Consider the following 13,653-nt stretch of genomic DNA (forward strand, 5'->3'; position numbering starts at 1 on the left):
GACTGCTACTATTCCCACCGTCTCCTCATATCTGTACAGCACTTTATAGTTTACAAAGTTCTTTGATATACATAAATCAAATATTCCAGCTAAGAGAAAACAATTAAAGTAAAATACATACATCATTATAAACATATACAACAATGTAATCTTTGATGATTAAAAAGGTTGCAGAGAAATAAAATGTATTACCATGAGCTATTATAAACATCAATTTACTGGGCAGTAGATTCTTATTTTCATAAATAAAAAACTGAAGCTGAGAAACTATGACAAGACCAAAAGTTTAACTTTTGGTGTGGGGGAAATCTTTTTTATTTTTATACACATGACAAGATCTTACATCAAGAATAGTCAGTTAAACAGTACAAATAAGGTATGTTAAAAAAATTCAACTAAAAAACCTACTTCTTCCTGTAACCGATAATACCACATTTAACAGTGCAGGGAGAAGGGGACTGGTGGGGTGCATCTAAAACAAGTCTCTCCCAAAAGAAATGACTTAAATTTCACATTCCCTCTCCACACAGGATCCAAACGGTGAGAGTATAATTTACAATTCATCTTTTTCAGCTGTAGATTCCTTTGCTGTTTCTTGTTCATCTTCATCTGTTCCCACATCCATGTCTTTGTCTTTGTCTTGCTCTGCGTCTTCTGTTGTCTCCTCAGGTTCTTCTTTGGGTTCTTCCATCTTTGCATCAGGATCAATGTTCAAACTGAGGCGAGGCATTCTTTCTATTCTATGTCCATATGCTTTAGTGTCTGGTAAAAGATATCCTGACTGGAGCATTGCTGTTTCAAACAAAACCACAGCAAGAACCAAAACTGTTTTATCATCTTCATCTTCCTTAATTCGTTGAAGCATGTCTCTGATCAGTGGATGTCTGGGATTAATTTCAAATGTTTTCTTCTGACTCGCATGGTAATTTGTAGAGATGTCCTTGCCCGTTTGGTACGCTTGTGCTTTCATGATTCTCTCCATGTTGCCAGACCACCCATACTGGCTGGCCACCAAAGCACATGGAGATTCTGTCAGGCACTGAGATACCACAGCCTTTTCAATCTTGTCCTTAAGGGCTTTATCTTTCATCCAATTGAGCAGAGACTCAAATTCTTTCTCAACGGCTTCATGACTCTCCTTAGTTTTCTCACTTTCATCAAACTTCACTCCTTCCTTGGCAACATTCTGGAACTTCTTCCCATCAAATTCGGGAAGGGCCTGAATGCAGTATTCATCCACAGGTTCTGTGAGGTAAATAACTTCATAGCCCTTTTTCAGAAGTCACTAAACAAATGGAGAAGATTCAGCCTCTTTTCTGCTGGACCCAGCCATGAGGTAGATTTTGTCTCGTTTTTCCTTCATTCTTTCCACATACTGTTGTAGGCTAGCAATGTCAGTTGGATGATGAGAAAACTGGAACCTAAGGAGTTTAGCAAGACGTGTTCGATTCGAGTGGTCTTCAATCACGCCAAGCTTAATGTTGGTACCAAATTCTTTCCAAAAAGTATCATTGTATTTCTCATCAGCAATCTTCTTGATCATACGCAGAGTTTTACAGACAAGTTTCTTGCTAATCACCTTAAGCAGTTTATGTTGCTGAAGAGTCTTGCAGGAAACATTCAAAGAGAGACTATCTGAGTCCACCATACCCTTGACAAAATTAACGTACTTAGGCATCATATCATGGAAGTCATCTGTGATGAATACACAGCGCACATAGAGCTTAATGTAATTGCTCTTTTTAGATCCATATTCGTCAAATAGGCCATGTGGAACAAATGTGGGTACAAATGAAATTGATTTGAAGGTAACTTCCCCTTCAGCAGTAAAGTGAATATAAGCCACAGTGTCATCACTTTCCTTTGAAAATGATTTGCAGAAAGCTTTGTATCCATCTTCTACTTCTTTGGATGGTCTCTGCCATATTGGTTTGATATCATTCATAAGTTCCCATTCACAGACAGTTTTTTCAACTTTTTTAGTCTTTGGTTTCTTTTCTCCTCCTCTTCTTCCTCCTTCCCCCTCCTTCCCCCTCCTTCCCCCTTCCTCCTCCTCCTCCTCCTCCTCCTCCTCCTCCTCTTCTTCTTCTTCTTCTTCTTCTTCCTCCTCCTCCTCCTCCTCCTCCTCCTCTTCTTCCTCCTCCTCCTCCTCCTCCTCTACTACAGCTCATCATAAGATTCTTCTTTCTCTTCTTTTATTGCTGCTTCTTCCTTCATGGGCTCCTCAACTGTTTCAGTCTTGCTGCTCCATACATAAATAGGAAGGTTTATGAACTGTGAATATTTTTGATAAGATTTTTAATTGTATCCAATTCAAGGTAATCAAATGCTTTTTCTTTTAAGACAAGGGTAATTGTCGTTCCCCGTCCTAGAGTGTCTCCTCTTGAGTCAGCAATTACAGAATATTCACTGAAGTTGGACTCCCAGATGTCCTAGGTATCATTGTTGTGTTTGAAGTGACAATAACCTTATCAGCTACAAGGAAGGTGGAATAGAAACCGACGCCAAACTGGCCAATCAATTCAGGAAGCTGATTGGCCATCTTCCTGTGCTTCAGTCATTTTGTTTAAAAACTCGTTTGTCCCAGATAATGGTACCAAAGTTTTTAACCAACTCTTCTCTGGTCATTCCTACACCAGTGTCTGTGACACGCACCAGGTTCTTCACCTTATCACACTTAATTTTGACTGTTAGTTCCTCATTTCCAGAAAGAGCATTTTCATCAGTCAGTGATATTAGCCTTATCTTATCTAAAGCCTCAGAATCAGTTCTCTCAGGAAAATCTCTTTATTTTCATACAATGAATTGATGATAAGTTTCATCATTCTGTTAACTTCAGCTTGGAAGGCAAACTTTTCGGACTCTTATTTATGATGCATTTAATTCATTCAACTGAATAGCTTCTTCCTCTCTCTGTACTACTTCATCATCTGTCCTTGAACCTTCTCTACTTTTACCCAGATCCTCTTCTACTGTACCATCCACATCAACTTCATCATCAGCTCTGACCGACCCGAAGGTCAGCAGGACATGGCAGAGGCCCAGCACCCACAGGGCCTTCATGGCATGCGGCTGGTGAGTCTCAAGTCCCTTTCGACCGCAAGAGCTGCCTCCACCCTCTCACTCCTGTGTTGATAGTCACACCTCCAGCCGCATGGTCCACCCACAAATTTGACTTTTATAAGCAAAGGTAAATTCTCTGAACAAAGTCTACCCCATTGGGCTATGGCAGATAGTTAATAAGTAATCCACTCACAAATTTTTCTTTATACATAAAGAGCAAACATGGGAAAATCTAGGCTATAATCCTTGTCAAAATATTTCTTATACCACTTCTCTTTAAAGGGTTAAAAAAATACTAGTATGGTTTCATATCATGGGATGATGACTTTGCAAAAAAGGATTCCTATAACTGCGTATAGATTTTCCAAGTTGGAAAACTGAAAAATCTAATTTCAGAAATATAAGTAGGCATTCAACATATATGCCAATATGCTAATCACAAAAGAACAAAACATACTTAATCTATTTACTTCCAGACAGAGCAAAGATAAACTAATTTTACAATGCTTTCTACCCACTACAGGCATTGTACACAGATTAAATAAAACTTTTCCTGGAAAACATGCCATATACATGAAGCCAATAAGATACACTTTCCAGATATTTAGCAAAGTCCAATATAGCGAAGGGAATGAAGAATGGGTGAATTCACAAAGTAGCAAAATTTCATAAATCATCTAAAATGAGTAAGAACTAGAATTCAAGAACAAGATTCAAATAAGGTTAAGTGATAACCAGAAAAGGCCATACAAAGTAAATCCATTTAATACAGAGTCCAAGTTTTACAATAAATAGTAGGAATAAAAGGCTTGATTTGGACATTCTTTTGAAAAACTTTTAGTTTATCTTATATGTAATACAATTCAGATTATAATGAAAACTATGTGCTTATTCTTAGAACATAAAAAGAGCAAATTAAATGTTGCCTTTGTGGCAAAATTTTTTCCAAAAAATTGTATGCTAGCCCAATTCAAAGTCATTTGATTTTCACAGGGCAATCATAAAGGTTTTGTTTTCAAAACACTCAAAAGTTACATTAAGCTTCCCTAGTGCCTCTCTTAATGCTTTAATTTTCAAATCATTCTCCCTTTAATACCTGTATCTCAAAAGCATTGTTGGTCTTTCTCTTGTTTACTTTTTAACTGGTCTGGTGAATGCTGTAATATCCAAGAATCACCTGAGAAGCTTAACATACAAACAAATTACAAGTCAGGACAGAAGCACATGCTAAATGAAGATGGGTTTCTTAATGGGTACTAATTTGATAAGTCATACATGAGTGAATATTTTGCTTTCCTTCACAACTTCCCTTGCAACTTCATAACTGCACGAACTTGGATAACAAATTCATAGCCAATGAGAAACCCCTGTGTCTGCATTTATATTAACCGTATATATAACAACAGGGGATATAAGTCTTGGTCTGAATGCCTTAGGGTATGTAAATGTATCTTGATCAGGACCACACGTATAAATAATTTTTTGTAGTGTAATATAATACTGTACCAAGGTTGTCAGGGAGTTCCTTTTCATATAGAGTCTCTCCAAGTACTGCAGTCCCTCATCTTTCAGTAACTCCAATGGAAAATGGTGCAGATTCCTATAATTTAAGAACAAATTCTTGTGCTTTTCCAGCCTTGCCACAGAGATCGTCTTACAAAGTTCAGATGCCATGACTGAATATATCCCATCAGGCACACTGCAGCACTATATCTTGTCAAAATTGGTCCATTTCTATAAAGAGAACAAGAAAATTTATTCATTATAAGATTTTTTTACAAGCATTGCCACATAAACCAGTTAGCACCCAGAGCTTCTTGAAGACACTGAAAAAGATAATTACATTAATACGTTCAATCCTACATTTTATTTTCATAACAACTAAAATTGTCACACATATTTAGGAGGAGATTAAAATGAATAACAATTAATAAAAATACTCTGATTAAGCAATATTTATTACTTATTAGAAATAGTCCTAATGGAAAAAATAGTTTTTGCACTTGAGATAGGAACCCTTGTCTAAGAAAAACAGTGACCAGTTTCATAACATGCAACCAAAGGAGAAGCTTAAAAATCAAATGCAGCAAACCCCATTTCTTTTATGAACTACCTCATTTTGTATTTAGCGTAAGGTACTTCAAAAATATTAAAATATATATTATTTATATCTAGAGCATTAATAGCTTCATTTTCTTCACTTCCTAGTATGTAAATATTGTCCTATATTCTGATTTTTTTCTTTATCTCTTTATTCTTTTCTTTCTTCTTATTTTGTTTTTAGAGACAGGGTCTCACTCTGTTGCCCAGGCTAGGCTGCAGTGGCTCAATCATAGCTCACTGTAGCCTCAACTTCTGGGCTCAAGTGATCCTCCCACCTCAGCCTCCCAAGTAGCTGGTACTATAGGCAGCACCACCACACTCAGCAAATTATTTGTTTGTAGAGATGGGGGTCTCACTGTGTTGCCCAGGCTAGTCTCAAACTCCTGAGTTCAAGCAATTCTCCCACCTCAGCCTCCCCAAATGCTGGGATTACAGGTGGGAGCCACTGTGCCTCGCCTCTTTGTTTTTAGTTTTATGGATTATCAGAGGCATCAAAGAAATAGATCCAGGGCCACACAGTTTCATTATTTTAAATTATTTCAATGAAAGAAGAAACACTGCACTCGGAAACAAGAATCCTGTATTATTCTATAATACTACAACGTCTCTGGGTCTCCAGTTGCCTAATATACAGAAAGGAGATAGCAACTAATGTACTGGTTTAAAGGCCTGAGTCCAGGGCAGATTATTATAAATTCTCTTCTGGCTCCAAAATCGACAAGGGCAAGAACACAAGTAACATTTGCCATTTTATCCACTAGGCACAGAGCTAAAACAAACTTCACCATCAGTTAACACAAAAAGAAACAAACTAAAGGCTTCAGTAATTTGTCCAAGGTCAAACCATTCACAAGGGATAAAAGCAAGGGTTTGATGCCAGGTCCAATGAATTTCAAAGTTTGGGTTCTTTACAGACACTGACTCACAAGATTCCACAGGATACTAAGGAAATGCTGAAACAACTACAAAGAAGTTGAGCTTTGCTTAAAGATTTGACTGTTTTCCTCAGCACTTTTTCCCAACTCTCTCTTGGAAAGTACCTTTCAATATTTTTTTTTCTTAAGGAAAGTGATTTTCACTGGGAATTAATACCAAATTAGTACAAAATGCAGCAACATAAGCTTTCAATAAACAAGAGTTCTGTAATTTTCTGGTTATATTTTATTATTTCCAAATTCTAATTCCTAGCTAATGAGCTAGCACTTGCCATTTTATATAAAAAGGTAAAGTATGAAATATTAACTATTTCCAAAGCAACATAAGGATCCAATACTTTCCCACATTTATTCCACCTACACACCTATTTTATGAGATATATTATGTGACTTTGTACAAGATATATCTTTCCACATCTTAATTCTCCTACCTGTAAAGCAAAGGGAAGTAGACTACAAATAACATCAATGATTCTGTGTAGAAAATGAAACTTTATAGGTAATTATTCACTGAACTAGTAAACTGTTAGCAGTTGAGATGTCTCACAACCATCTCAAACTTAACACATTCAAAGAGCTTTCCATTTTCATCATCAATCCGAATCTCCATAGTTTTTCCCATCTCAATAAATGACCCACCCCTCCATCCACCAGCAGGAAGTCATGAATGATTCCATCCTCTCATATTCTGACCACCTCCAATCTATCACAAGGCTAGTGGTTTCCATCTCCCAAAGACATCTCAAATCCATCCAAATCTCTCCATCTGCCAAAACCACAAGCCACTGTCATTCCCTGCCTGGCCAACTGTATTAGCGGTCTCCCTGTGTCCACTCTAGTCACTTTCAACTCATTAATCCCAGCAGTGGGCCTTTAAAAATGTACATCCAATTACATCTCACTCTTTCCAGCACGCATCTTACTAAATAAACCCTTCAGAAACCTCTTATTCAGAAAATCAAACCCATACCAGGCCTTGAAGGTGCCTCACCATCTGCCCCCACCCACTTCTCCAGCAACTCTGCTTGGCTTCTCACCAAGCTTCTGGGTTTTTCCAATCCTTAAAGCTACCAAACCCCTAACAGCACTTGCTGCTCTCCTCTTAGCCTAGAAAGCAATTTCCCATCATTCTCCAGATTTCAACATAAAAATCACTTCCCGAGGCCAGCCGCGGTGGCTCACACCTGTAATCCTAGGACTCTGGGAGGCCGAGGAGGGTGAATCACCTGAGGTGAGGAGTTTGAGAACAGACTGGCCAACTTGGCGAAACCCCATCTCTACTAAAAATACAAAAATTAGCTGGGTGTGGTGGCAGGTGCCTGTAATCCCAGCCACTCGGGAGGCTGAGGCAGGAGAATCGCTTGAAGCCGCGAGGCAGAGCTTGCAGTAAACCGAGATCGCACCACTGCACTCCAGCCTGGGCGACAGAGACTCGGTCTTAAAAAAAAAACAAAAATCACTTCCCTATCCCAAAGTACTCCCCTGGTGTTCTTTCAGAGGAACTTGGCTGTTTGTTTTTTCTTCGTAGGACTCCTCACAATTTGTCACTTAAATATTTATCCTTGCACCTGTTTATTGTCAATAAAGCCAAAAAGCCTGCAAATAAACCCTTCATTTAGAAATCCTGAGGGCAGGGACTGTGTTGTTTTCTTCAGGCTTGCATACCTGCATCTAGCACAATAACTAAAAGTAACCCTTCCTAATCCCTAGGTGATGGGTTGATAGGTGCAGTAAATCACCAAGGCACAAGTTTACCTATGTAACAAACCGGCATATTCTGCACATATATCCAGGAACTTAAAATAAAATTTTAAAGTAAGCCTTCTAATATCTGATGACATGTGGAAGAACATTGCAAGGTTGATTTTTCATCCACCTATGTCAACACCACGGATAGAGCCTATACGCTTGCTACATGCCACAAGGATGTCTAATCTTTACAACCGTGTATTGCAATAGACATATGTAGCCCGTTTTGCAGAGAAGGAAACTGAGTTTCTCGGAGGGTAACATGCCATAGTTCCATCGCAGGTGAATTGACTGCAAAGCCTGTGCACCGCCGCCCTATAATGCAAAACCACACTCACTGAGGCAAGATTCAGTAAGAGATTCCCTGTAACCTGACGGCTTTCCTTCTGAATGTTCTGGCTGGGATTGGCTGCCTCAACAACACCATTACACTCTGTTAAAATTGCTACAAAGGCTGTTTGGGAGATAAAATCTAAACAAATGAAATCCTAAAACTGCCAATAATGACAATAAAGCATCAACAATGCTCATAGTTTTGCAGTATGCATTCACGGGCCATACACAGCCTTTAGCAAGGTAATTTTCTTACTCCATTTCACTTTACTACATCTTAACCTAGTTAAGCAAACTACCTCTTGTATAGTTATACTACCTCTTATGTAGTTAGGGCAAATAGTATTACTTAATATCAGCTGTATACAGCTGCACCTACACACGAGATTCCTGACAGGTGAACACCAATCTATCTTATTAAAAACAAAACAAAAAAATCAAAAACCTCTCACCAAAATTCCACACATATTAAGGAATATTTTGAAAGAAAGGAGTCCCTTAGACTGACTTGCCCGTACTCAATTTAGTAGAATACGCATTCCAATTTCCTAACGCTGGAGATGAGAGAACTATGAGCTACACATTAAAAGCATTTGTAAATGGCTATTTTCTCAGCTCTGTGATAACAAACACTGGCAGAGTCTTAGGCAAAACACACGCCGTTTCGCCCGAGTTAGCCAGCCACTGAGATCGTTACAGTTGGGAAGCAGCGAGCCCAGCAGCAGGAATTTCACGGACCCGGTATCAGGGTTCTCGGGTCCCAGGGGCCGCAGGCCGCAGAGTGCGAGAATGACCCGGCAGCTGTGGCCACCAGAGGCCCGGACGGCCCCGCTGTCCCACTCGCCGCGACTCGGACGCTTTGGCAGGACCAGGTCTGGGGCGTCCCCCCCGGGGGCCGGGTCAGAAAGCCCTGCCACTTGAACCACCCGACGAGGCGGACAGCTCTACTCACCTTAGCGCCAGCAGAGCCAGCGCTCCGGAGCGCAAGCGGCGCTGGAAGACAAGCGGGAGACGGCGGGCGGGGCGGGGCAGGGAGCCGAGCGGGGGCGGGGCGGAGCGCCGGGCGTCGGGGGCGGGGCTCCGGGGGCGGAGCGGAACCGTGCTACAGGCAGCTGGAAAAGAGGGAGGGGGAGAGGAGCAGAGAACCTCGCGATAACCCCCTGTGTTCTCGCGCTTTCACGATAGGTGTGGGAAAATGTTCGTTTGCCAAGCGATGTGTCTATTGGCCGAAAGCGCGACTTCCTCTATGCTGGCCCCGCCCGCGGCTCTACTCTTGCTTCCGGCTCCGGCGTGGGGTTTGATGTCGACGGAGTGGCTTTTTGTTTAGCGTCTTGAAGGGGTAATTTAGCCAGCTCCAACCTCGGGAGCCGCCGTTTACTGGCCTGTTCCTTCATTCATACATTCATTCAGTCACTCGGCCTCTCATTCAGTAGCACACGTTGAGCGTTCATTCTAAGAGCTGTTTATAGATTATCTCGTTGAACCCTTGACAGCAATCCCGTGACACAGGGACTAACAGCACCAGTCTGACGGTTGAAAAACAGGCCAGTGGGTTTATGTAAGGAAGCCAATGTTAGCAAGTAGTGAGTCTAAGCACTGGATTTAAGGGGTCACTGCGCACTGGTAGATAACAAAGATGAGGAGGAGGTAACCTAGTCTCTGCCCTTCAAGCACCCAAGGTTTATTGTGAGAAAAGATTGCTACAAAGGACAGGAACAATTTAGAGAGTTATATACAATGACAGTTCCTAGCATGACTGAGTAGGCTGTCGTTATGTATTTCTTCAAGACGAAAATTATGTCAGCGAAATAGCATCAAAGAAAGAATTTTATGCTGTTAAAATGCTTGGAAGCATTTTAAAAGTTCGGAAACATTTTTAAGAGATACTTTTTAAAGTGTCTCAATATGACAGATTTCCTTCTGAAATGAAGGTTTTAAAGTATTTTCCTCTACTACAATCGCTGATATTTTTTGTTCCGTGAAAAGCCTGTCTATAATTTGCGAGGCTCCTTGTCAAGGAACCTTAACTTTGTAATGAAGCAGTTTTACAGTGGCTGACTTAATTACTCTTAGAGATGAATAACCTAGAAAGCAGAGTTACATTAAATAAAAAACATTGGTTTCAAAACAAGGTATGAGTTATAATAAAATATTTATCAGTTATCTGTTAAATCTGGTCTTCAAGAGCTACTCAGGTATAGAGAGAGCACAGTATATGTCATGTATTTCTAAGATAGTTTCATAATACCTAAGAATTCGTGGCACTCAAATTTTTTGCTGGTCTTAAAATGAGGAAATCCACATGTTGTGTAAAAACAAAGATACTTTTGTGGTCAACCCAAATAATAAGACTTGCTGCTAATATATGAAGAGTTACACCCCCCAAAAAAGAAAGAAGATTAACAATAGAACAGTTTTTTCAAAATAATGTTAGCCTCTTAGTTTTCATTTCTTTTTTTTAAAAGGAGAATACCGCTTTTAATGCATTAATTTAATATCTGATATTTGATCATGAAAAATGAATCATGTTAAAATTACTTTCACCTCCTCCCCAAATTGACACAAAAGTTACCAAGTGATTATATGTGAGAGTATCCTATGACCCCACTCTTAGAAGTTCTCCCAATTTGCAGAGAATCAATTTGCACGTTTTGTCTCTCTTGAAGGGGGAAAAAATTCTCTAAGCTGGTGATTTTACATTCTTTGACAAACTTCAATAGCAACAGGCAGCGATATCACTTTAAGAAAATTCCAAGGAAGAGAACTCATTTTAAAATTCCCACCTCTGGCTCCCAAGGATTGGTTTGCAAACTTCGACAAAATAATCTTCTCCACTCGCTATTGGTGAGTGCCCTATCATTCATTCTTTTGCCTGGAGTTTTGTGAGGTACCCGCTTGCTTTACGGGAAAAAGCTGCTCCGGAACTGCCTTGCTTTAGGCTTTTTCATGGTTATCAATCTGTACAAAGAATCACCAAACTGATAAAGCAGGAACCAAAAGGGCAAGTCACGCTGCCAAGACAACTGTCATTCGCTCGAAAAAGAAACGTGAGCCTCCCCCCAGCAGACTGGGTAAACCGGCAAAGGATTTTACGACGTAGTTGGAGATTGGAGAGTTACAGAAACTTTTACGGTTTTTTTTGTTGTTGTTGCTGTTGTTTTTTTTTACAAGTTTTAAAGGAGTGATTGAGTGTCAAAAGAAAAGCAGAGAAAAATACAGGCACAATTTAAAGATAGCAGGAAGAAGTGTTCCCAGAGTATTTTTCTCTTTAGGGTGAGGTTTGAAAGCATCATGCCCAGATTATCAGTGGATTTTTGAAAGGTAAAGGAGGCAAGATAGTAAGATTAACTATAGATCATTTTCTACTTTAATAAACTGTGCTTCGTTTTTGTTGCTTAAATGTGGATTTAGAAGGACATTTAGTAATATTGTAATTTTAAATGAATATTTTTGTTTGTATATTGTCATACCTGGCATAATAGATAATACATCTATTAAAAGATATAAGAGAAAATAGAGTTGCTTGAACCCAAATTTTGTGTGTATCTGTGGATTAGGGAATCCAGGGACAGATCTGCTAATGGCTAAATAAAACATACTATAGATAACTGAAGCAGAATCAGCATGTAAGGATAAATTCTCAAAAAAGAAATCTAGCATCGTATTTTCAAAAATGGCATTTTAAATTAAAACAAATATAAAAGAGAATTTATCAAGGAAACATTGATAAACATGAATAACTATTTCTTGAGTTGCCTCTGTTAATCCATATAGGGGAATATAAAGTAATAAAACCCAGCCCCTCAAGAACAGGGACAAATGAGGCTCAGAACATTTAAACTAAAACTTATGAACAATTCTTAATGCCCAGATGACTGTTGTAGAGCACAGATACTTCAGGAGCTCAGCTCAATGTGAGATGAATTATTCAGAGAAGGCTTTACAGTATGGGTAAGACTCAATTTGGGCCTGAGCAATGGGCAGAATTTCAGAGAGAAAAGAAGGGAAGTGGCATCCCTACTAGTGAGTGAGTTGTTAGAAAGTATGTGCAGCCCGAGGAAGAGTTGGCTGTGACTGCAGCAGAAGGTTCATTTGGAAACTTTGGTTAAAAATTTATAAAAACAGCATGAGAAAAATGAAGAGCTAGAATTCCCAAAATCAAGGGTTTTGGTCCTGTGTCTGGAACAGGAGGCACACCTTATGAAAGTAATATTTGAAGACGATAAAACTGACAGTGCAATTTAAGATGACTACAAGAGCAGAGACCAGAAGCTAAGGGGCCTCATACTGTAAATACTGGCACACAGATGAGTAACCATGCTTCTTACCCAAATACATTTACCTTATCATTGTTGAATAATATAAATTTTGATGCATTTCTTTGTAGTCTTCGAAAGCATTGAGTTTACTTCTTAAGATTTTGGGGGACCTCTGCTACATTGTCTTGGGGAATCATGGTTGCCCCATCTTTATAAAAGTCTTGTCATAAGATGTATAAAAACCAGAATTACACATAAAACTGCATTGCGGTTTCATAGCTATTTTTTACCAGCTTTAATGAAGTATAATTTATATATTATAAGGTTCATTTGTTTTAAGGATATAACTCAATGATTGTTTTAGAAAATATAATAGAGTTGTACAACCATCACCACATTCCAATTTTAGAAAATTTTCATCTTCCTAAAAAAATACTTTGTGCCCATTTGCAGGTAAGTCCTGGTTTCCTATCCCCACCCCCAATCACTAAAAAACTTTCTGTCTATAAATTTACCTTTTTTGGGCATGTAAATGGAATTACACAATATGTGATCCTTTGCATCTGGTTTCTTTTACTTAGCATAATGTTTTTGAGGTTCATCCATGTTGTAGTATGTCTCATTACTTCATTCCTTTTTGTTGCTAGGTAATAAATCCACTCGATGCAAGACCATATTTTATTTATTTAACAGTACCAATTAACAGACATTTGGATTTCTTCCAGTATTTAATGATAGTGTTTAATTGTACTAATTGTAATTGTATTACAGTACATACAGTACAGTATTTAGCTATTATGAATAATGCTGCTATGAAGATGGGTACAAGTTTTTGTATGAACATGTGTTTTCAGTTTTCCTGGGTGTATATCTATGAGTGGAATTACTGTCATATGGTAACTCTGTGTGTGTAACTTTTCGAGGTGTTGTACAACTGCTTTCCAAGGTGAATTCCCACTTTACATTTCCACCAGAGTGTATGAGGGCTCCAATTTGTCCACATCCTCACCAACACTCCTTATGATCTGTCTTATTCATTCGGCTGGATTTTCAGTGGTATCTTATTACAGCTTTTATTTGCATTTTCCTAATGACTGATGATAGGAAGCATCTTTTCATGTGCTTATTGACTATCCATAGATCTTCTTTTATAAAATGTCTTTCAAATATTTTTCCTGTTTTTTTAATTGGGTTGTCATCTTGTTACTGAT

The 13,653-nt window shown here is 38.9% G+C and overlaps 2 protein-coding genes and 1 pseudogene across 9 annotated transcripts in view; 1 reads left to right on the top strand and 2 right to left on the bottom strand.

The window, feature by feature from the left end:
* Positions 1 to 9,314, bottom strand: part of LRRC28 (leucine rich repeat containing 28) — a 131,510-nt gene extending 122,196 nt beyond the window's left edge. For all 3 annotated transcript variants that reach the window (XM_030930505.1, XM_010382152.2, XM_030930504.1), the window contains exons 1-2: positions 9,136 to 9,314; positions 4,570 to 4,797 (exon numbers count right to left, since the gene is read on the bottom strand). In XM_030930505.1, coding sequence (XP_030786365.1) covers positions 4,570 to 4,737 — 168 coding nt within the window. In that variant the 5' untranslated portion in view covers positions 4,738 to 4,797; positions 9,136 to 9,314. The remainder of the gene's footprint in view (positions 1 to 4,569; positions 4,798 to 9,135) is intronic.
* Positions 300 to 3,293, bottom strand: LOC104677185 (annotated as a pseudogene). The gene is made up of 2 exons (XR_750017.2): positions 2,165 to 3,293; positions 300 to 2,023 (listed from the first exon to the last, which is right to left on the bottom strand). The product of XR_750017.2 is annotated as an endoplasmin-like (transcript).
* Positions 9,315 to 9,450: 136 nt separating the features above from the next.
* Positions 9,451 to 13,653, top strand: part of TTC23 (tetratricopeptide repeat domain 23) — a 117,439-nt gene continuing 113,236 nt past the window's right edge. For 2 of the 5 annotated variants that reach the window (XR_004057369.1, XM_010382155.2), the window contains exon 1: positions 11,082 to 11,504. The gene's annotated coding sequence lies outside the window, so the exon portion shown is untranslated. Of the gene's footprint in view, positions 9,523 to 10,849; positions 11,028 to 11,081; positions 11,505 to 13,653 lie in introns of those variants that run through there. The other 3 variants (XM_010382156.2, XM_030930949.1, XM_030930950.1) reach the window with 3 other exon arrangements.

The sequence above is a fragment of the Rhinopithecus roxellana genome, chromosome 5, assembly GCF_007565055.1.
Source record: "Rhinopithecus roxellana isolate Shanxi Qingling chromosome 5, ASM756505v1, whole genome shotgun sequence".
Lineage (NCBI taxonomy): Eukaryota > Metazoa > Chordata > Mammalia > Primates > Cercopithecidae > Rhinopithecus > Rhinopithecus roxellana.